Source organism: Tiliqua scincoides, chromosome 7 (assembly GCF_035046505.1).
Source record: "Tiliqua scincoides isolate rTilSci1 chromosome 7, rTilSci1.hap2, whole genome shotgun sequence".
In the NCBI taxonomy this organism is placed as follows: domain Eukaryota; kingdom Metazoa; phylum Chordata; class Lepidosauria; order Squamata; family Scincidae; genus Tiliqua; species Tiliqua scincoides.
In genome coordinates, this window is record NC_089827.1 from 26,305,543 (window position 1) to 26,329,486 (window position 23,944).

Here is a 23,944-nt window from a genome sequence, read left to right on the forward strand (position 1 = left end):
AGACTGATAGTTCTATCCTTCATCATGAGATTGTCTAATTCCCATTTGAAATACCTGAGGCCTGGTCTATACATGCAGTATAACAAGATGGTATGCATGCATGGCAGAACTTGTTACCCAGATTTACTACTGGGTATATAGCAGTGGTACTCAAAGTGGTGGGTCCCAACCCACCAGCTTGTGTAAAGGTTCCTCTTTCCCTTTAAGGGGCAGGAGAGAGGCAGTGATGCAATCTCCAGGATCATGTTGCTAAAGAGGGCGAAGGAGGGGTGCTTTTACTTGCATATGGCCAGCACAAGCTGCAGGAAGTGTGGGGAACCCCGCGCAGCCCTCTGCAGGGCTCCCCGTCTTAAACTGTTGAGAAAAAGCAATTGCATACCACTTCCTGGTTGCAATCTCAAACTGAAAGTGGTTTGCAAATGCTTTTCCTCCACAATCTAAGACTTGGGGAGCCTTGCAGAGGGCTGTGCAGGGTTCCCTGCACCTCCTGCAGCTTGCACTGGCCATCATAATGTTAAAGCACCCCCTTTCACCCCCTATAGCAACGTGCCCCCTTTGCATCCTCCCCCCCAAAAACTTTCCTTGACAGATTTACTCCCAGGACGTTTGAGAACCACTGATATATAGGACTGAGCAGTGTCCTATATGTGTGACAGAAGATGCACCACCTGTTGAAATTCTCCCTTGTGCTCAGTGGCATAGCTAAGGGGGTGCAGGGGGTAGCAGTTGCACTGGGCATCAAGCTTTAGGGGGGCAACAAGCTGAGCTTGACACTAGTGACCAAAATTGTGAAAATCTTGGTATGTATGAATAATACCATCATGTCATATATCATTGGAAAGGTAATTTAATGCAGAATGCACTTTTTAAAAAAGCCTGGGTGTGATGTCACTTCTGGTTGTGATATCACTTCCAGGGCAGCATTTTGAGCTTGGCACTGGGCTACATGATCATTAGCTACACTATTGCTTGTGCCTTTTATATTTGGAATATTTAAAAGCCCACTTTTCTGTTTTTCTACACTTGTTTTAAGCTATTGCTATCCACTCCATGACATTAGAAAGGAAACTGAACATCACCTTAAAATGAAGTTGGATAAGTTACAAAGCTGAAATGAGTGGCAGGAAAATGCTCTAATGACATGTGGAAGAAACAATGTGTGCCTCCAGTAGTAATGTTAATGAAACCTGGACAAGAGTAACAACACCAGACCTGGAAAGTTTCCAGAAAGGTAGCTGGGCTGGAGCACTTACCCTTGCCAGAGCTGGTGCCACAAAACTAATAATGCAATTATCGGCATGTCTACTCAAAAGTAATGATGTCAGTGGAACTTACTTCCAGGAAAGTGTGTATATAGGATTGCAGCCTAAGAAACTGAGCTGTGAATCAGAACTTCCTCATTTTGAATCTTGCCTCTGTGATGAACTCACTGGGTTGCCTTAGGCATCCCCCTTCTTCTCAGCCTCAGACCTTTCATGTGCAATGTAGGAATCATAATACTTACAGGGTTGGTTTCTTTAAGGATTAAATCACTATAATACATGTGAAATGCTTTATATATCCCAAAGTGTGTAAATGTTAAATATTATTATTGCTATAAGGAAAGTCTGAAATGTTTCAGTTTAGGGGAAAAGGCAGAGTCTTGTGAAGTCTGTAGGATGTGGTGATAAGCTACTAGCTTCCCTTTCATGATTTGAAAGTGTTTTACACACATTAATGGATGGTTATAATTATAGTTTTTAACCAGGATAGCCAAGAATGAAACTTGCACATACAGAGACAGTATACCTCAATTAGCAGAAGCTGTGGACAGAGGAAAGCCACCATGTCAATGTCTTCACCAGGCATCAAACTGGTGCTTTTGGATGTTGCTCTGAAATGGACGGGGTTTGATCCTCCAAAGACAGCTCTTAGGTAAAAGTGGGAGTGCATTTTCTCTTTTGTTTGGTGTTAGTTGGATAACTGATGGGTGGTGTCAGTAGTAATGTGTGTGCTTTGCTTGCTATAAGGGTCTTGCATCCTCCAACGTAACTGACAGCTTGTTTCCAAGAGAGTAGAAGTTCCCTGGAATGTCTGCAGCTGCTTCTCCATCTTGAGTGACACCAGTGAGTTGAAGTGAAAAGTGTTTTAGGCCCAAATCCTAACCAACTTTCCAGCACTTGGGATAGCTGTGCTAATGGGGCTTGTGCTGCATCCTGCAGTTGGGGGGCAATCAAAGGGCAAATCAAAGTTGAGGCCTCCTCAAAGGAAGGGAATGTTTGTCCTCTTAGCTTGAAGCTGCATCGTCCTTATGTCAGTGCTGGAAAGTGGGTTAGGATTGTGCCCTTAGAAAGCTGGCTGGCAGGTGCATTGGGTGGCTAGCTTTTGGGTATGGTTTTTGGAGACTCTATAGAGAATCCAGGTCAGTACTGGCCCCAGAGAAGAGAGGTGAGGCTGACTAAGAGAGGAGGATGGAGAAGGATAGCAGCAATACCACACTAGTCGATGAGTTTAAGAGAGCGGGGAAGGGGGGAGCTCACATCTTACCTTCATGCTATCAGCCTGCTGTTGCTCAGCTGGCTTCTCAAAAATGTTGACAAGTGGAATCTGGGTCCAGCAGCAGTGTGCATATGCAGGGGCCAGGGAAGGTACTCTGGGCAATGGTGGAGGCAGAGCAGCGTTTAGGAGCAGCAATGCTGACCAGGAGACTTGGTAGACCTGGTGAGCTGGGCTATGATGGTGCAGTATCCTGGCAGTGGATTTTGCACCCAGAACAATCTAATGTCCCAGGTGATTACTTTACCACATCTCATGGACGGTTCAGCCTTGGTGGATAGCAGACTTTAGGAGTGTGTGTCCTATGTCTGAATGCTCAACAATGTTAAAAAATATTGGCAAAAGTCCCAAAGAGTCAAAGCACACTCCGATCCTTACCAGAGAAACACTATGAGAAAAATGTAGTGTGGAGAGCTGTAGCAACTCAGACAGCGGAAGATACAAATAGTGAATTGGGAGCAAATTGAAATTGCAAGTAGGGATGTATCTTTGTGTGTGGTTTTTTTTTTTACGTAGAAAGTATGGGGGTTTGACAAGATTGACAAAGAAAAGGAAACAGGAATTGGGGAAAAATGAAACAATTTCATTTCCTACAGGATCAGAGTTAGAAAATAGATGCCAGGTAGAAACATTTATTGCTGAGAGTAAAAACAAATTCTATAAAGAGATTTGTCACTTCAGATTAGGTTGACAAAATTGGAGTTTTATTGTATTTTAAAATACTTATGTACCATCTTTCTTAATTCAACAGTTAACCTCAAGGAGGTTCACAACAATTAATTTGAGGCAGCTCAATAAAGCTTCTTATCAAATTAAACTGAAAAACAAAAACAGAGCAACAAAGCAACTAATAACAACAAAGAGAGACAAAAACCTCAGAACAGAAACAAATCAACCAGGGGCCCAGTGGAATAAAAGTCTTAACCCCTTTTGAAACATCAGCACACCCAGGGTAGTCCTTATCTCCAGTGGGAGAAAATTTCACAGGCTGGTCATCACAACAGAGAATATCCTCTGGAGGGAAAAAAGCAACTTTTTTTTCTCCTAACAATGGTGGCACCTGCAACAGAACTTCTCTCAACAGCCTCATAGAGCAGGCAGATTTGTATGGAGGGAAATGGTCCTTCAAGTATGTATCCCAAACAATTAAAGAGTTTAAAGGCCCTCACCAGCACTTTGAATTGTGCCTGAAAACATACAGTTTAGGAGCTGTGCAAGACTAAACGTCAGTGAATAAACTGAGACTTCAGATAAAATGGATTGGAGACCACCGTTATGATCCAGTACATTACAACCAGTGCAGTTGCTTACAAGTTCATTTGATCTGAGATCAGGGATTCAAGTCTGTGGTTGCATTCCCTCTACAGCTTGGTGGTTCTACTTGATCTGGCACTGCTTTGCAATGTTCAGGTGATAGTGGTAACTAGAAGTGCCTTCTGCCCCTTAGCTGGTGCATGAGCTCTACCCTCTCCTGGAGAAAGCAGACCTGGTCACAGTTACTCAAGCTCTAGTAGTAACTTGGATTTGATTACTGGAATGCACTCTGCATGAGGCTACGCTTATGTTCAGCTTGCACAAAAGTCCACTGTCAGACCATTTACTGTGGAGATTAGATCACGTCACCCCATTAAAATTTGAAATCACTGGTGTTTAATTTGGGAACAGCTTGGAGCTTGAATACCTTAATGACCCTTTTCCCCTATATGTTCCCTCTTGAGCTCTTTTCCACATCTGAGGCTCTACTCTAGACACCTATAGCAGATGTCCATAAGGACCAGGACACTGTCCATAGTTGTGCCACCTCTGTGAAATGCTCTCTTCATGGAGGCACACCTGTTCCCCCATCACATAATGTTTTCAGAGGTCATGAAGAGGTTTCTGTTCAGTATGACCATTGAGGGGTGATGAACTCTTTCTCTTCTGCTGCTGTGTTTGATTTTCCTTTTGATGCAGTGTAAGTTTTATGACTTGATGTCTTCTGCTTTTAGTGTTTTCCTTGCCTGTTCCCTACTCTTCCTTTTCAAATCAACATGGGGGGAGGAGTGGCAGCAGCAATTTGTCCACAGGCTGACAGGATATAAGAGAACCATCCTACCACTGTGAAGGGAGAGGTGTTGAGGACTTGCCATTTGAAACCCTGTTTTAGGTGCCAGGAGATTTTGGATCACCCATGTGATTCCTTCTCTCGTCAGTAGTACAGGAAAAACTTTTCTGCTTGCGTCTATTGACTATAGAAACCGGCCCTATGCTGAATGTATACACTGAATCTTGCTCCCTTAGACCTTGTCTGTAAATTGCTTAAATGTACAAGGCTGCATTTGCTCACATTCATCTCTAGGTCCTACTGTCTCTCCTCTTCCTCCCTCTGCTCTGTTGCTGGCCAACCTTGTCTCTCCCCCTCCCTAGCACACTCTATCTGTTATCTTTCCAGCTCCCTGGCATAGGATTCTGAACCTTTTTGCTTACATTACTGTGGAAAGCACTGTATTAAATTGATGGCAGTGTTGAAACGATCAGCACAGAGAACAAAGTATGGCTGTTTTGACCATATGGGTATCATGTGGCTGCCTCCCTCACCGATATCACCAGCCCAATTGAAAAGGACAGGAATGCAGGTTACTGAGAGGGAAAATCTACTCCCTTGTGGTGACTTCTGCCTCAAAATTGCTCCAGTGCAGCGGCCTGCCATCTCTTTCAAGTGGGCAGGAAAGGGTTCTGACAGTTGCTCCCTTCCTTCAGCTTTTGTGCCATTATTATTGTCATTATTCATATCTTGGATACTCGGTTAGAGGGGCATGACTGTCTGTGATACTCTGGCTGCCGCTGGGTTCAGCGAGTCATCTGCTCTTGAAAGGCAGCGAAATGTCACTGCTGAATGTCAGTGTGAAAGAAGTGATACTGCCGAGGAACCTCAAGGGCCTATTGTCCATTCCTCTTCTTTTTCACTTAATGGAACTGTTAAAAAGATCAGGAAGAGCTGGAGATGAGATAAATAAAGAACAGCACATGACAGGCAGCACAGACAGGAAGACAAATGTGTGCCCCTCCAGTGCATTGTGAAGTATGCTGCCAAAATCTATTGCTCTGTGACACACAAGCTACCTGCCCACTGTCAGAAGCCGGCTTTGCTCACTGTATCATAGATTTCTTCTTCATCTTTGTTATTTATTGTAGCTCTATACATACAAAAAAATTTACAGTGCTTACTTCATTAAACGTATGCTTTAAAAAGGAGTTGATTATCAAACCGCTTTGTGTTGGTAGTGCAACCAAGACTGGGTCCCTTGAGTTTCTTCCTTCTTGCCTTTTCAGGCTATCCCTCCACATCTTTCTGGCCTTTCCGCATTCTGGCCCCCAGCACAATTGCTTGCAGGAAGAGTGCAAACAAGTGACGCTGTCAAATTAATTCATTTTCAAAAAGTTCTCCTGCATGTCCTGAAACTAATTAGTCCAACGTAAGGAGGGACTCCCCAGGCTAATTTTGCAGGGTAGAACCAATGCATGCTGGCATTGAAGATGATCAGCTTGTTAGTAGGTAGCTGCTACAATGACAAAATAAATATTTATCCTGAGCAAGTAACACGGAAGTAGCAACTTGCTCTCCTATCTAGAGAAGCCCATGTTTAGCCACATTTTGGGGGGGGGGCTGTGTACTTGTCAGTGTTCCCTTTGAATGGCAGCTCCTTGTGCCAGAAAGAGTGATACTCCAGAAGATGGGAGATGAAACAGTGCTTTAAACTGGGACCCCCGCCAACAAATGGGTATGCCTTATTTGGATGACATGATATTTTTGAAGAGTTTTCCAACAGCAGGCACAATCCAGTTTACTGAGTGTGTAGGGAGTGGAGTTCTGTTATAGGCCAATATAGCCCTCCTCTCCTCAGCTTGCTACCTTGGAGCCTGGCCGATGTTGTCCTTGGTGTATTCTGTGACCAGAGTGTTCAAGGGAGGCCCTGTGCTACTAAGGCTACAATCCTATACACACTTTCCTGGAAGTAAACCCCATTGAACACAATGGGACTTGCTCCTGAGTAAACACCTATAGGATTGTGCCCTATATCATTCAGCAACTAGTTCCTGCCCATTCTCTGGCAGATGGGCTCAAGAAAAGCAAAAGTAGAATGTGAGTGTACAGCAGCAAGTGGGCATCTTTGTCACTTATTGGGGGAGGGGAAGGCTACACTGGCCTCCAGTAGAGTATCTCTGAGTGCCACACTCCATTGAGCAATCAAGATTGAGCCCAAAGCTTGTAGGAAACCAGATAGCTTGAAGATGTCTGGAGATATTGAAATCAGCACCATGACTTTGATCTGTTGCAAACACAGCACTCACTGGCTCGTGGCTTTCTTGAACTATATAAACAGTAATACTGATGCTTGAAACACTAACAGCCCAATCCTGTTGAAAGAGTGTGCAGGTGCTGCCGTCTCAGTGCCAGCAATGGGTATCGTAAAAGCACCATAAAGTGCTTTCCAACAGCCTGTGAGTAAGCTGCGTTGGCAGGAGGGTCTGCACTGTCCCACAGGTACTGCACCCTGTCCGCCAGCCACTGGGGCAGTTAGGTCTTGCACAGGATGGTGGAGAGATGTGGATGGTGCCAGGAGGATGGAGGCAGGGAGAAGGTGTTTCTGGGTGAGGGAAAGGGCGGGGAGGTTAGGTATAGGCCCAAAGATGGGACAGGGACAGTGGAGCAGGCCTCACAACTCCTCACAACTCACCTACTTTGCAAACAACTCACAACTCACCTACTTTTCAGGTTGACTCAGTGCACGGAGCTCATCTTGTCACAGTGGATGTGACAATGTTCTTCTAATGTTCTCGAATGTTGTTCTTACATCACCACTGTGGATGATGCTTTCCAGTTAAATGAGAGACCCCTGCCCTCACCTGCGTGCAATCTAATGTCAAGGGGAGGGGAAGAGAAAGGCAAAGGTAGGAATGGATGGACATGAGCATCTGGTTAGTGAAACTTCTCATATTTCATTTGCTCTGAGAATTCTCAGCTTCATGCGATTTCTAAACAACCCCAGCACAACGTCCCTATCTAACTAGTACCAGTCTGACTCCTGCACTTTCAAAAACTGATTTGCCTCTGTATCAATCCTTAGTCATTTCTAAAATGAGATGCATTACTTCCTAATCCTGAATGGTGTCTTTTGTGGGGGGGGAGAGGGGTCTTCAGCTATTACTCTATGGTTTTCTTTCTCTTTATACTCCTTTCCATCTGCTATTCTCTTTGAGTGTTCTTTTTAAGCCTAAAATTTTCCTCATTAATTGCTAATCTTGTTTCTTTTGCTTTGGTAGCATCCTACCACTGGAATTTCTTGCCTCCAGACATCTGCTCTCATTTCAGAAATAAAAGCAAACCTGTTCAGGTGTACGTTTTCTGAATGAATGATTTTCTTTTCTTTCCATTAGTTGTTTCCCCTTTGTTTTCACTCTACTTACCCAATTTACTGTTTTCCTCGTTTTTTTTTCAGACTGGAAACTCCCTTTGGCACTTCCAGATGTGCCTGAGGGATCATACCAAATGGCACCCCCTTTACATCTCTGCTGATGCTCTTCATTGCACTTTCTGGATTTGAAAAGGAAAAGAGGAATGGAGCAAAAGAGGAATTGAGAGGGGGAGTGGTGGGCTATAGGGGTGCCCAAATCCCGGCCCTGGGGCCACTTGCGGCCCCCAAGGCCTCTCAATGCGGCCCTCAGGGAGCCCCTAGTCTCCAATGAGCCTCTGGCCCTCCGGAGATTTGTTGGAGCCCACACTGGCCCGAAGCAACTGCTCTCAGCATGAGGGTGACTGTTTGACCTCTTGCATGAGCTGTGGGATGTGGGCTCCCTCCACTGCTTGTTGTTTCATGTCTGTGATGCAGTAGCGGCAGCAAAGGAAAGGCCAGCCTTGCTTTGTGCAAGGCCTTTTATAGGCCTTGAGCTTTTGCAAGACCTTCATTCATTCATATAAGTTCACCTTTAATATATTCATTTATATAAACTTATGTAAATTTATTCAAATTTTAAATGTAAATTAATTCTTTTTTCCCTGGCCCATGACACAGTATCAGAGAGACGATGTGGCCCTCCTGCCAAAACCTTCGGACACCCCTGGGCTAGAGCATTGGAGATACTCTAGCCCAGTTTTCAAACTTGGGGTTAGGACCCTAATGGGGTTGTGAAGCCTCATGTGTGGTGTCACAGTCTGGGAAGTAATAGTCTGGGAGTCAAAAGTAAAGTTAGTACACCTTTCCCCAGTCCAATGGGCCTATGGAGCAAGTGTGCACAGTTTGAGCCTGCTGGTGCCGCCACTAGCACTCAGTGTCCTTCAACTTTGTTTGGGCTTGCCTGGTCTTACCCTGGCGTGCTGCCTGACCCAGCATTTCCATGGTGTCCTCACCAGGCTCCCAGCTCCCTGGCGAAGCTGAGCGAACAGGCCTGTCCATATTGCAGCCCAAATACAGCAGGTGGGGCTAGCCATCAGCTTGAGGGGGGTGGAGGTGGGCAGATTGTGTCCCAGGAGGGGAGCAGGATCAGTGGTTTATTTTATTTATCCTATTTATGAAAAATAGTTGAAGGTTGAATAGTTGAAGTAGAAGGCATGAAAAATGTTGAAGACCACTGCTCTAGCCCATCACTTTCTCTCCCCCACATGTTTTCATCTATTTCATTCCCGTCTTCCTTTAGAAATCAAAGAAGTAGGAGCAGCAGTGGAGGTGGGATGGTGGAGATGCAAGCCCCACCATTCAATCAGCCATGTGAGGTGACCACCTCAGTTGGCCTTGTGGAGAATCCTGAGCCAGATGAGCTTGAAAACTGGGTTCTTTTGTCTTTTTAATACACTTTGTATAGTTTGTGGTTGCTCTGGGTACTTTAAAAATAATAAGTGTTAATGTGTGTTCTGCACATGTTCCAAGGTATACTCTGCTTTAGTACTACTTTATGTGTTCCAAGTCTTGAACTCATCACTGAAAATTGATTATCCTTTGATGAGCCTTGATTCAGACGAAGCACTCTCTTCTTCCTTGATTCAAAAATCATAATTGTAAACATCATCTAGCCTTGCTTTATGATGTGTTTGCATAGTTGCAGGCCAAGTATTTGTGGGACTTGCCTTCGGAAGTCCCATGTGCTGCCTAACAAGGAAGTGACAGAAGGTAGCAATGGGCAAATTTGTCAGTGCCCCTGCAGCATTCATCAGATTTATCTTGCAAATATGGGAAATGTCATTTTAACCCTTTAGCCTTGCCATTTGTGTGTCATGGCTAGGCGTCCGAGCTATACTTTTTCCATTTGGAGATTATTACGAAAGATATATGAGAACATTTCCATTAGGGTGACAAGCCATCTACTGTCATAAATAACTGTATGTTGGGGTTATCTTCACCATTCCTAGCTTCTTCCATCCCTGAAGCTGAAGTCTCAGACTTACAGTCTTAACTGATTGACCTGCTTTGTCAGCTTAAGGCCTAAAGTAAGTCCTATGTCTGCTTAAGGCAGCCCTTTGTTTAAGAAACAGCTGCTAAGCAAAGACAAAACTGTATCTCAGGCAAGCCTAAGTTATGTTTATCATAATGCAGCAGAATACCTATGTGTACTAGCCAGAGGAACGTGATAGCTTGCATCCTGCACTGAGGACAAGAGAAGATATACCAATCAAGTCTGGGGGCATATGCAATTTCAGTGCTTCAGCTGCTGCTCCAGGGTTGAGGAAGTATCAGCAGGGTGACATGGACTTTGGGTGCTGTCAGCTTGACTGATAGGTAATGAAAAGAAAAACTGTGAGCCACAGAAGAGCTATTGAGTCTACAGAGGAAGAATTAATAATGAAACACTTCTCTGTACACTGCTATTTGAGTTCACAATGCAACTTTATTTCTGCAACTGGGTGAAAACTCTGTCTTTGTTGATTTAGTTACCATTCAAGTAGTGTACAGGGATAGCATTGTGTTTGGGTCACTGGGTGGAAGGGGTTGGAGGGTTGGAGTCTCTGGGAGATTCTCAGGAGTTGTTAACATTGACAATGCTGCCCCTTCTACCCTTCTTCTTGCTTCCCTCCTGCCACTGTTGCTATGTTTTTGATTTTAACACATATGTGAAGTCTGGAAAAAAGGGTACCACTGAGAAAAATATGGCAGCAGTTTCTGGAATAAAGAAATATTAATATCTTATGCACACATTTACTCCTTTGCACATGTTTCACAAGACATGGTGGCCATGGGTAAGCAATAAGGCTTGCAGTAGAGGGACAAAAAACAGATGAATTTTTTTTTTAATTACACACATACACAAAATTCCAGGTCCTTTTGTAAGGATTATAGTGTCAAAATGCAAACTTCAAGGAAGGTGGTGTTAAGGTAGATCTTGCAACCATCCTTTGAAAGATCTTTCAACCAGGTTGAAAGATCTTGCGATCTTGTAAGTGATAAATGAGACATTGATGGAACTGCTTCTCACAGAAGCATCTGTGCTTCTAGGCATGCCAAGTGAAAGCTTTGCCAGGGTAATCTTTTTTAAGAGTGTACATGTGCACCTTGAATTTTTTTCTCCCTGTGAAAAATTCTAATTGCCACAGAATCTCCTGAAAGAATGCATTAAATGGAAGGAAATTCCTTTCTCCAGTATTGCATTCTGAATATGGCATACTTTTGATCATTTTTAGGACTGTGTAAAATTATTGTGCAAATCATTTTTAAACAAGGGAGACTACTTTCTGCCTTTTGGGGTATGATTTCAAAGTAATTCTTGCTTCCAAGCTTTCAGTATTGTTCAAGCCTTTTAATTAAGTAGCTATACATAAACATTAAATTTTTCCTAACTGTTGGAAGTTTTCAGGAGCGCTGACATCTATTTACCCTTCAAACAAAGCCAAATTAAAATCAAAATTTGTTTTATGTACCCTTTGCTGTGTTCACTCTCACTATGACAAATCTTCAGAAAACCTAATTTAGGATTTGTAATAATCTCCAGATCACTGAGCAGAAAAATAAATATAGGAGTTGAAGTATCTCAACTTTAACCCTTTTTGCTGGATATAAGGCCTACGAAAGTGGCTATGCTCCCTTATCCCAATATTTTACAATCCTGTATAGGCTATACAAGAAGCAAAAATGTGGATTAAGCATGTGGCATCATATGATGCGTGGCATCATAGAGTTGTAGGGTCCAATTCTATCATTGATGCAGCCTCAATATACCCTTCCTTTGAGGAGGCCTCCATGTCTACCTCCACAATGCAGGATGCATGGCACCTTGGCATGGCTGCATCAGCCCCTGAAAGGTGGATAGGATTGGACCTGTAGTTGTTAGCACTTCAGAAATACCAGTCATTACCTCTATCAGTGTCTGTCTAAACAAGCCTGTTTGGCTCTCAGATTGCTGACTGGGTGCCTATATGTGGCCAAAGGGAAAGAAAGAATTAAGGACCTCATGAATTGATAGCAAGGTACAGAGAGACTTTAGGCAACTTTAGAACATGATAGTACACATTCAAATTCATCATTTAATTGAACCATTAGACAGCTTTTAAACTTTAGCCTGGGATTAAGGAATCAGGAGTGGACTGTGGGAATGTGTGTTTCCTTTGATATGTTTCACAATCGATGACAGGCATAGTTAATGCAAATTGAGTTTTCTCTCTGCCCAAGTGTTTACGTGAGGATTTTGGAAAACTTTTAATGTCTAGTACACCCATTTCCATTATGGTGTTAGTGAATTTATCAGTTTCTTCAATTTATTTTGTTTCCACCTTTTATGCAACATTCTATGAAAATTAATAAGTGAAAGGAACTGTTGAAGGTGGAATTCTTTTTCTGCCTTTTTAAAAAAAACTCCTAGGACTTCAAACTGAGAGGTGGCACCTTAAGCCATTTCTGCCCAACGTTGCATATATGCAACAGGGACCAAATGTGTGCATCTGTCAGCTGGGCAAAAATGTTAATTTTAGTTTCTGCACACTATTTTGCCGTTGCATTTTAGAAGTAACTTTGTCATGTATTTTGTCTTCGAAATAACCAGCTTATGAAGTACAGAATCAGAAAGTGAAGATATGTTAATAACAATGTATGGAAAGAATTAAAAAATAAAATATTCAGTTATGGCATGCAATTGTTCTATTACTCTCTTTCTCTTTTTTTCTTCCTCTTCCTAGCTGCCTGCCTTGTCCTGGGCTGTATGATTTATCCCGATGGCTGGGATGCAAAAGAAGTCAAACGGATGTGTGGTGAAAAGACAGACAAGTACACACTGGGGGCTTGTTCAATCCGTTGGGCATATATCCTGGCTATTATTGGAATCCTGGATGCCCTGATCCTCTCATTCCTGGCATTTGTACTTGGCAATAGACAAGACAGCTTACTAGCAGAGGAACTCAAGCTGGAAAGCAAAGGTAGGACTGCATTGGGGAACTGTGTTACTCTGAGCTGCCTCAAGGAAAAATATTTCAGACGGTCCCCTCCATTTTCTTGTTCGCCAGAACCAGGGCTTGCACTCAAGTTCAAAGTCGCTATGCCTTTTAAAAATGCTTTTTAAAAAGTTCTTGGATCATGCACTTTTTTTGTACTAAAAAACTTGTTCTTCATATCTTTGAATTTACCAAAGATGTATTTCTGCTTCACCCTTCAGTTTCTCTAGTTGTCATTATGTATGCTTTCACAGCTTCATCCCCTTCAGTATTTGTCTTGTTTTGCCTGGCTGACAAACCCTTCAATGTAAACTTAATTTCTGTGGTGTGCTACCTAAGGAAGTGTTACTGTGCGTCAGAGAACCAAGTGGCCATGTATAGTATACAGTAGATTAGAGAGAAGACAACCAGTGTGTTGTAGAGAGACAGTTCTAATCCTTTTGTTGTGTTGTTTTGGGCAGAGTATCTTATGGTGGCTTTTCGTGCCGGCACTGAGCTCCAGCACTAGTTATCGTAAACATGCCATAAAGCACGTTAACAATACTGTGGGTGGAGAGAGTGCCAGTGCTGGGCCAGTGCCAGAAGAACACCACCCAGAGCAAACTAAGAGCTCTGGACTGTGGTGCAGGCTTTCAGGACGGGGGGGGGGTGTGTGTTCCGGAGGAGCCACCCGAGGAGAAGAACCGGCCCGGGGGGGGGGGGGACCAGCAGAGCCTTGCTCTGTCAGATCCTTTCTTGAAAAGCCCGACATGGAGGATCTCTTATCTGCATCAGCAAAATAGCCAGCACAGACGTGAGAAGCCCCATTGCAGTTATGCTGGATCCCAATCCCCATTCCCTGGGAGTTCAGAGCGGCTTGAAGCCACTCCGCTCTTCTTGGACTTGCGCCACCTCAGGATACCCTCCAAAGCATTCCCTCAGGATTCTGCAGAGTTCTGTTTAGTTCCAACATCTGTTACCAGCTATGTGAAGCTTTAGGCTAGGGTTGTAAAAACTGGTTTCCTGTTGTCTTCTAAGCAGACTCATTTCAAGTTTCTAGTTATTACTTGTAAATGCCTATGCAGCCCTGGGTCTTGATTCCTGAAAGACGAGCTCCACAACTTTGACTTATTGGAGTCTCTCTATGATACCACTGCACACTAATAAATGTGCCATCTATGTGCTTAGGTTTACCAAAGTTTTAGAAAAGGAGAACTAGAAAGAAATTTATTTATTTATAATAACCAGAAGAAGACCGTCTAGAGGGTAGAGCCTCCATTTGCCTGAAGATAACATCCACAAGGTCGCCAGTTTGAGGCCACCAGCACCGTGCGACCTTGAAGCAGCTGGCAAGCTGAGCCGAGTTATTCCATCTGCTCTGAGCATGGGAGGATGGAGGCCAGAATGTGAAACCAGATCAGAAAGAAACATCTGAATGTTGTGGTTCTTGAAAGATAGAACCTTCTTTCAATTGTAAAAATCACTACGGGGATTTAAATAGCCTGCCTATGTAAACCGCCTTGTATAAAGTATTGAATAAAGACCAAGAAAGGCAGCATATAAATACCTGTATTATTATTATTATTATTATTATTATTATTATTATTATTATTATTATTAATTTATACATGTTTGCTAACTGCAGGAGCTAAGCTCTTTACAGAATAATTAGCAGCTACAGTATCTGATTTTTGAATAGCCACAGAGCTTGGGGCAATTAGTTATCTGATCTTTCCATCACCTATTGGTGACTCACCAAAAATCAGATCGCAACCTACCAGTGGGTCCCAACCCTCAGTTTGGGAACCACTGCCCTATTCAATGACTTTCTGATGCCCCAGTATTATATTCTGTAAGTGGTATAATTCTTACGTTTATTAATTTTAGTTTTTCTGTAAATTTAAATATATTGGTATTCACTCCAGATCTAGAATAGATATGTTAAACATCCAATAAATAAAAATTAATTTTTAACTGAGGCAGGAGTTTATTTTAATGGAGGAACTTATTTTCTTTATGAATTTCTACTGCTCTTGGAGGTGCCTCATTTGAGGGTTCATGCATTAGTTAGCAACTGGTGTCCTGGAGCACCTTTTTGAGAGGGAGACAGACTGTATTCCCTGAAAAATATACAGGGACTGTGCAGAGCCCTACCTTTTTTGTGCAAGGGAAGCTCCAGAGCGCCCAGTGATGTCATCGCCATGCTGCAGGAAGCTGTGTGGGGTTCCAATTTTAGCTGCACAGCTTAGAGGTAACAGTTGTGACAGAGTGTGGTGATCAGGATTTCCCCACTGACAAAGTCTCAGAGCCTCTGCCATTCCATACATCTCCTGCCTCTATGTTGTCAGCTGCAGGAGCACTGAATTTTGTGTTTCTAAAAAGCTAGATAATGCTTTTCAGGGGGCTGTATTTGGCCTGGGGCCACCAATTCTTGGTCTCTATTTTCAACAACTACTTTGAGATCTCCTACCTTATGAAAGGATTTCACTGTATGGTTCTATCAACTCACAACTATGTCATAATACCTCTTCCTAGGCATCAATTTCAAAAGGGCACTCATATCAGTCTGTTGTAGAAAAACGAAATCTGTGTGGTGCTTTAAAGAGCAACAAATGTATTGTAGCACAAGCTTTTGTGGGCCACAGTCACCTCCATCAGATACATGAAGAGGTCACCTAAGCATATCATGAACATTTGGAGAAGAAAGAAAATTGATGAGGATTTTACAGAGTGAGTCAAAATATCAGGTAATGGAAGAGAAAGCAGTGAGTGTGTCACTGTGCTGACCACAAATGAATACAGAATCCAATGTTGCTGCTTCCTAAACTATGAGTCGGGCCTCACTAGTGGGTCACAACCTGATTTTTGGTGGGTCGCAAAACTGACAAGCTGATAGCTGACAAGGAAAATATATTGAGTCCTATGGGAAGCAAAACTGAGTCACATGTGCACGTTTACTTGCAAGTAGATGAATGCACCTCAGCTCTTATCAAAGGCCAGGCAAAGGGGAACACAAGGTGACCAGAATGGTGGTCCCAATCTGGTGAACATGTAGCTCAACCAATGCTTCAGAAGGTGGTGTCCCCCCCCCCCCCACCATACTAAAAAGGATAAAAACAGAGGCTTGAGCAGCTGGTAAAGTGAACTTTTTAAAAAAGTCTTCTAAGGCTAGGTGGGGTCCTGACAGAAAAGTCACTTTGAAAAGTGGGTCCCAGTGCTAAAAATTTTGAGAACTACTGCAACAGCGAATGAAAGTTCCCATATAGTGAGAGTGACTCACTTCCAAGTAGCAGTCACTGGTGATTAAAGTATAGCATGATCCTAGGAAAGGAATCATTACTTTCTGCAGGTTGCACTATTAATTGATGCAGAATTTGAACTGTGTGGGCATAACATTTTAATCTGAAGGATACCGTTTCCTGGACTTAACCATTATCAGTAAGAAGTGGCCCACTGACATGTTTTGCAGCCCAGGCATGAAACTTCATGAATGGTTTGTTCAAAATGACACCAGTGCAGCACCTATTATTAAACATGCAATGACTGCATAGTGTTTGGTTGTGCTATTTAGTCTTGAGTGTGTGTGTGTGTGTGTGTGTGTGTGTGTGTGTGTGTGTGTGTACCTGTATTTGAATCATAATGAATGGAGCAGCTTGCTTATTTAATTTAAGAGGCACCCAAGTCTTCAGGTATTTACAAACTCATGCTGATGTTGTTCCACAGGTTGTCACTCCTTTGAACTCATCATTCACAGCTAAAACAATATCTATTAATCACTAAGATAGAGGCTTAATCAGGCAGGAGTTGCTGCAGGAAGCAAAGCATTATTTACTATGGCACTTCCTTACTGGTAGCGCTACTTTGTGAGTTATTAAGCACTTGAAGACTGCTGTCTATTCACGAAGGCTCTAAATTTGGCTACAGAATCTTCAGAAGTGACGAGACAGTCGAGAATGAGCCCTGGAGTAGAAGTATCAGGTTTTTATAGTCTAATCCTGAGGGGCTAAGAATATCTCAGAGTCAAGTTTTCCATTGATTTTTTTGTTTTGTATCATACCCAACTGGATATCAAAGGTTTACAAGTATCTCACATGAACTCCCTGTGAACTGCAAGGTTGTCTGAAAGGATAGAGTGCCCCCAAACACTTACTAGCAGCCTTCCCTATAGCCAGGTCATGGCTTGAGAGCTGATGTAGCAAAGTCCAGCGTAAGATTGGGGCCTGAAGTGGCTCAGCTGGAGGCAAGAGGAAACTCTTCCCCTTACCCCCGGGTAACCAATGGGTCTCCTTGGACTTGCGCCACCTCAGGAAGAGGCGCAAGTCCAAGGAGAGCGGAGTGGCTTGCAGCCATTCCATGCAGCTCAGCGAATGGGGTTGGGATCCGGCATAACAGCTGGGCCCCGGCCACACCTTCTGCTCCCCACCAACCCCCAGGACCATCCTCCACCCGTCCTCCCCTGGAACGCCTCCCTCCCACCTCCTCCCCACTTCCTCCCCATCCTCCCAGACTTAGTCTGCCGAGCTTGGTTGGTGCAACCCTCCCTGGATTCAGCCTCCGCGGTCCGGCATACATCCCTGTGTCAGCCCAGCCAACTCTTGAGGAGATGCAAGCTTGCTTTACAGCATGTTTGCAACCCACCTGGGCCAACCCAAGAGACTTGCATCAGCCCAAGGCGCAGTCAGGATTGTGCCCTTAGAAAGAACAAATGTGGGTGTGAGTGATATCATGTGTTACAGCCTCAGTTTTTTTGGGATACCTCAGACTGAGAGGTGCAGCCTTGTCTTTTTTGGGAACAGGTAGGGAATTTTGGAGTTCAGTGGTATTTAATCAGTGTTTCTGTTTCCTTCTCCCACCTGTTCCCGCAGTCTCAATGTGTGGACAGCTTCTGTAAGCTCCAAGGTTGGCTTTTCACAGTGAGCTTTGGAATTCCCCAAAGGTATTTTAAGGGATTTATGAGGTTCAAATCCAATATAGAGACACATGCAAAGAAAGGACAAAAGAAATCTCTGTATGTTACTAAAGCAGATTTAGTACAGATACTTAAAAAAATAGCATTAATGAGCATATAGATATTCCTACATATCTCTAAGTGCAGAGGATAGTTTGATGGATGGAGTGGGGGGGGGGGAGGGAAGCACTCATCAGAAGAGCCATTTTTCTTTACCACCTGCTCTACACTTATCTAGATCACCTTTAAAAAAACTCTCATAAATCTAGGTGGGTCCCAATAGAGTGTCATTTTAAAAATTGGAACTTTGTGCTAAAAGGTTTGGGAACCACTGCTTTAAGTTCTTGTCTCCAGGTGGTCCATCAACATATACTTTATGCAGGAGCATTTTCTTTAGACCGAGATAATCTTTACCTGAAACTTCACTGATCTGTAGACTAATTGGTGGTCATGGGAGTTGCACAATTCCTTAAACTAACACAGCTTCTAGTGCTTCGACCTACTGCAGTTAGAGCAACTAATCATGTCACAGAGGCCTTGGAGACACCAACTTAAGTTGAGAAGACTGTCAGCCTTCTTCGGGAAAATAACAAGGTAGCTATCCTGGGAAGTGGGCAAATTTATTTCTCTCAGTAATGTGTCATCTTTGCCCTACACTGAATAAAACTAACAACCAACAAGCAGACAGCAGGAGGAAAGGGGGGGGGGTTTGAGAAAAACAGTGGCCAAGCAAGGAGGCAAGACTTGCTCTTTAGCCAGTGGTGTTGTTGCTGGAAAGCTAAAGGGCACATGCCAATTAATTCTCAGCAGGTTCTCAACCATTGCTCTAATTTCAGGAATGAGAAGCTGAAAGGTAATTCTGAAAAGGCACAGGAGCACAGCTGTAAAGCACGAAACAAGACCTGTTCCTCACTCTCAGGATTTCTCTCAACCATTTGGCACCTCTCTTTTCTAAACGGACAGTTCTCACCATTCTGTTGGAGCTCTGCCCTTTCATGACTGTTTTTCTAAAGGTGTCACTGAATGACACTAATACTCAGACTTCTAATTAGGGTTCTGAAATGCCTCTCTGGAACAGTGGTGTAGCTAGAGGGGGTGCAAAGCACTAAGTTTTGCAGGGAGCTTCACTCCAGCATGCAGGAGGCCCCTTCAGAGCCATTCCAGGCAGGGAAAGCAAAACAGAGACATTCCTGCAGTGAAGCTCCATGCAAAACTGAGTGCTTTGCACCCTCCTCTAGCTATGACACTGCTCTGGAAACAAGTTCTGTAATTCCAGGTGCACTTTGATATACCCACCATCTCTAAAAGACAAACATGGAGTGGAACAGCAATTTATTTAATCTTTTATTGTTTGGGAAGGATTTATATTTTCTGAAGTTTAAAATAAAGTATCATAATAAAGTAAAGGTGTGTAATGGGAATATGCAGGTTGCACTCTACCTAGGTGATGGACTGTTTCTCAGTAGCAGAACACGTGATTTTTGTATTGCCAGCTAGCCCCTGGAAAAATTGCATCTTCTAGATCTAGGCTGCTCAGTCCCTGGCCCAGGGACCAGATCCGGGCTTCAGACAAATCCATCTGCCCGGTGAGCTGACCTTACTGTTCTACCCGAGCACCGCATGTAATCTTCCTCAATCAGAGGATGAGGATGCTCTGGGCAGCTGCAGCTGCTCAGATATCCTGTCACACAGCCTTCTGGGACACCAGGCAGCAGGTGCAACTGCCCAGAGCATTCCTGTCCCCCGATCAAGGAGAACTACATGCGGTGCCTGGGCAGAACAGTAAGATGTGAACTGAACAGGGACCAGGTTTCCATTGCATTGTGGTGGTGAGCTTGGAATCAGATTACTTTAAAAATTAACTCACTCACTAGTAGGATACTCAGAAGACCTAAATAATAGTAACATAAATATGTTATGTCATTATTATAAGTATGTCATTATTATATGTAATGTGTTTGCCTATTATGGATAGGTGCTAGTCATAAATGGCAGAGTTCTGTGCTACTTCTGATTTTATCCTCTTTTATGCAAGATAGAATTTGGTCTCGCAAATATATAATTATGCTGGCAGTGCAATAACATAGTAATGCATTCCACAGGATGGACAGAATTATCAGGAGTGGTCATCTCCAGTATGAGTCTCACATGAAAGCAGTATCCTTGCAATTTGTTCCTTTAAGCCAGGGGTGCCCAAACCCTGTCCCTGGGGCCACTTCGTCCCTCAAGGACTCCCTGTCTGGCCCGCAGGGAGCCCCTAGTCTCCAATGAGTCTCTGGCCCTCTGGAGACTTGCTGGAGCCCGTACTGGCCTGCCACAACTGCTGTCAGCATGACCGCCAACAGTTCGACCTCTCACATAAGCTGTGGGAGAAAGGCTCCTCCACTGCTTGCTGTTTCACATCTGTGATGCAGCACCAGCAGCGAAGAAAAGGCTGTGCAAGCCCTTTCATAGGCCTTGAGTTATTGCAACACATTCATTCATTCATATAAGTTCCATCTCTAATATATTCATTTATGTAAATTTCTTCAAATTTTAAATGTAAATTAATTCTTCCCCCCCCCCGCCCCTGACTTAGTGTCAGAGAGATGATGTGGCCCTCCTGCCAAAAGGTTTGGACACCCCTGCTTTAAGCAATTTGCCCCAAGTGCAAAGCCCTTTCGCACACCTTTTAAACACCCACAGATGAACAGCTGGGACCCACTGAATGTCTCAACAGGCCTATGTCTTAGAGCCCAATCCTGAGCTTGATGCACCACACACTGTCGTAAGGGCCCTAGCGCTGGTGCTCTGCCAGTGGTAGCCCAGTGTCAGCCAGCACTGGACTAGCACCGGGTGAGTGCCAAAGCTCCACCGCTTAGCGGTCACATGGACCACCGAGCAGCGGCGAGTTAGGTGGAGGTGTGGGGAGAGGCGGTGTTTCAGGGCGAGGGGAGGCGGGGAGAAGTTTGGAAGGAGGTGTGCCGGGGGAGGGAGTGTGGTGGGAGGGAGGCTCCACCAGTACCTGAGTTTCCGTTTTGGGCCACCGACCCAACATGGAGGCTTAAAATTCTATGCTGACCCAAGGGTCGGCGTGGAATCAAGTAGCCCCATTGCAGGGCTACTCAGCTTACATGGGGGAAGGTGACGAAAGTTCCCTTCTCCCAAGGAGCCGCCAGCGGTGCCTGCAAAGCGTGCAGGATGCAACAGAAGCCATTTTCAGCACCCCTGCAGCCCCATGTGTCAGGCAGCTCAGGATTGGGCTGTCAGACATTATAGCAGGAGTCAAGGGACCGAAGCTGTTTATGATTCTTAAACTCTCATTCCTAGGTAATGTCTGAATTATCCCTTAGCAATGACTTGTGTGCTGTTAATATATGCTCAGAATGTTTTTCATACATATGAGATTAAAAGATGTAGCCAGGGGAAAAATATATTTTTAACTCCCAAGGCTCAAGTGTTTCCTGAAAAATATTTTGAAACACAGTAGAGCTCATGTTTTACAATTGTGTTGGATCCACAAGAGTAAATTTAGTTCCTTATGAGAATAAAATATATTTACAGGTTGGGACTATGAATTCCAAGCACTCACATGGATGGCAAAAAAATTCACTATATCAAATCAATTTAAAAAACAAAGTTTCTTTGCTCCATTGATTTAAAAACAGCCTTGCTGACCTTTGCTATGTAAGTTAAGAGTCATTAACAAGACAATCCATCAATGGGTCCCCCTGCAAGAGCTTACACTCAGCCCCTCCCTTCACCAATGCAAAGGGATCACCTTTCTTTCAGGGGTCAGGGGGAAGGGAGGAGTCCACTGGGGAGAGAAGGATTGATGGATTGTCAGCCAGCTGCCTCCCCCATCTCATTAAGGAGACTATTGTTAAAAGACTGTTCAGTTTCTAAAACTGATTTTAAAGGGATGCATTTTCCCCTTCTCCAGGGATCAGCACATTCTTTCTCATTTGCAGGGGCCATTTGTGTTGAGTCAAATCCGTGTATAAAAAATCCGCATATAAATAGTCTGGACCTGTACTTACAAGATAATGGTTGTAAACATTTAGCCTCTCTGAGTAACTTCCCTTTAAATTTAAAAAACAAATCATTTGATAGACTGAATCTTTAAGCTTAGTATTTACCCTTGAGAGGGTAAATCATGAACTTGGAAGTTCCGTGCTCAAATCTTTCCTCAGCAACACGTTCAATAAGAGACCATCCTCTACTTACTGCATGAAATTGGTGCCCTTCTTCCACTTTCGCCGACTGCCATATAGCAGTCAGTGCTAATAGTAAAAGGTGCTTGAACATCGCACTACTCAGTGCACTGCAAAGAGCACCAGCAGGAAAGCCTTCACCTTACTGCCTGCATCATCGCTCACCAGCCAGTGGGAGGGATAGGGGAGGAAGTAATGGGGCGGGGAGGGGTTAAACTGGGGGAATGGGGTGAGCGTATCAGGTCCAGGAAGGGGGCAGGTTTGGCAGCAGCTGCTGAATCCTAACCCCTTTCCCAGACACAATCCCACAGCGCGGGTCCATGTGGCCCTGTGCCAGCTATTTAGCTAGTGCAGGTCCAAATAGACTTCTCCTGCACTGCCGAGCCTTACTCTAGTATAAGAAAACAACTGCTCCCTTACTCAGAAAGACATCTGAAACTGCCCCCCCTCCACCATAGAATGCACCAGTATGTCATTTTGGTGCTGTTGCATTGGCGGGGGAGGGGGGAAAAATAGGATTGGGCCCTAAGCGTCTTTGAGCTGAAAATACACTGCCTTGTTGATGGCCAGTGTTATCCCCATATTGCAGATGGGGCTGTCTTACAGAGTGGTTGTTAAGATTTCTGAAATAATGTACAGTATGTGCTTTTGAATACTTGAAATGCAGTGTTTCTCAAACTGTGGGTGGGGACCCACTATGTGGGTCACAAGCCAATTTCAGGTGAATCCCCATTCATTTCAATGTGTATTTTATTTGAGATACATTAAACTTGATGCTCCCATGGTATGTGACTGCATCTGGGGAAATGTTACAGTTCTGTACTTTTAACAGGCTGCTATCTATATGCTTTTAACAATGAGAATCAATGGGGCTTATTCCCAGGTAAGTATGGGTAGCATTGAAGCCTTTGGGATGTATGGGGACTTTTTTGAAAACAGACAGCAATTATTTGGGAGGGTTAGGAGGGTTTTTCTTTATTTTTAAACTTTTTAAACTTATTGTAAACTTTTAATTTAAATTTGATTTTGTTGTGTAAGGGGTGTTGAAATTTCCTGCTTGATGTCTCTTCAAGCCATGACATCACTTGCAGGTCAATTACATTACTTCCAGTGGGTCACAACAAATTGTCATTCTAAAAAGTGAGTCCCAGTGCTAAAATGTTTGAGAACCACTGAACTCTATAAATGCTAAATATTACTCTTTGGCATGATGTCAGTTCTGTAGGCTTCCATAAGTCCAGTCTATTGAATTCTCAATGTTGTGGAAGCTCTACTTACTACTTTTGCCATTGATCCTGAAATTTTGACAGTTATTTTTGCAGGCATACCTTGTAAAAATGATTCAGCCACCTGTAGAAATCCATGGCATATCAAAGTTGTCAAATGGAGGGAAAAATGTCTTAATCAGTCAATTGCAGCAATGTTGTCTTTAATCCAAATTGGGACATGGGAGCAATGAATGGTTTCCAGTAGGTCCAAGTCGGCTGAGATAGAGTCCTTCAGTGTCTATTTGATTAATTTAAGTATACACTGCATGGCAGATGTGCCATGTCAGTTGCTGAAAGGATAATGGCTCCTATTAAATACATTACCTGAGATAGGCTGAAAGTTCATTTTCTTGCTATACAAGAAAATGGAATGGAAATGGAAACAGATTGTCTGAAGGGCAGATTGTTCTTCCCATGATGACAGAGATCTTGTCAGCCAGACTTCTAAATATGAGTAAATATGGGTCCCTTGACATGCTAGATGAGCTGCCAAGCCTGCAATGATGAATGTTCCAAGACTATGAAGAATTTTAAAAAGGGGAATTTGGGGACTTTTGTATTTGCAAATATTAGAACCTCCACCCAATCAACAATTGAAATATTATTTATAAAACATTTTAACTGGCTGTGC

General features: G+C 43.6%; 1 protein-coding gene across 1 annotated transcript in view; it reads left to right on the plus strand.

Annotated features, from left to right (window-relative positions):
- LHFPL3 (LHFPL tetraspan subfamily member 3) overlaps nt 1-18,249 on the plus strand; it is a 184,579-nt gene extending 166,330 nt beyond the window's left edge. The window contains exons 2-3 of the mRNA XM_066633736.1: nt 12,674-12,910; nt 18,194-18,249. Coding sequence (XP_066489833.1) covers nt 12,674-12,910; nt 18,194-18,249 — 293 coding nt within the window. The remainder of the gene's footprint in view (nt 1-12,673; nt 12,911-18,193) is intronic.
- Nucleotides 18,250-23,944: the final 5,695 nt, after the last annotated feature.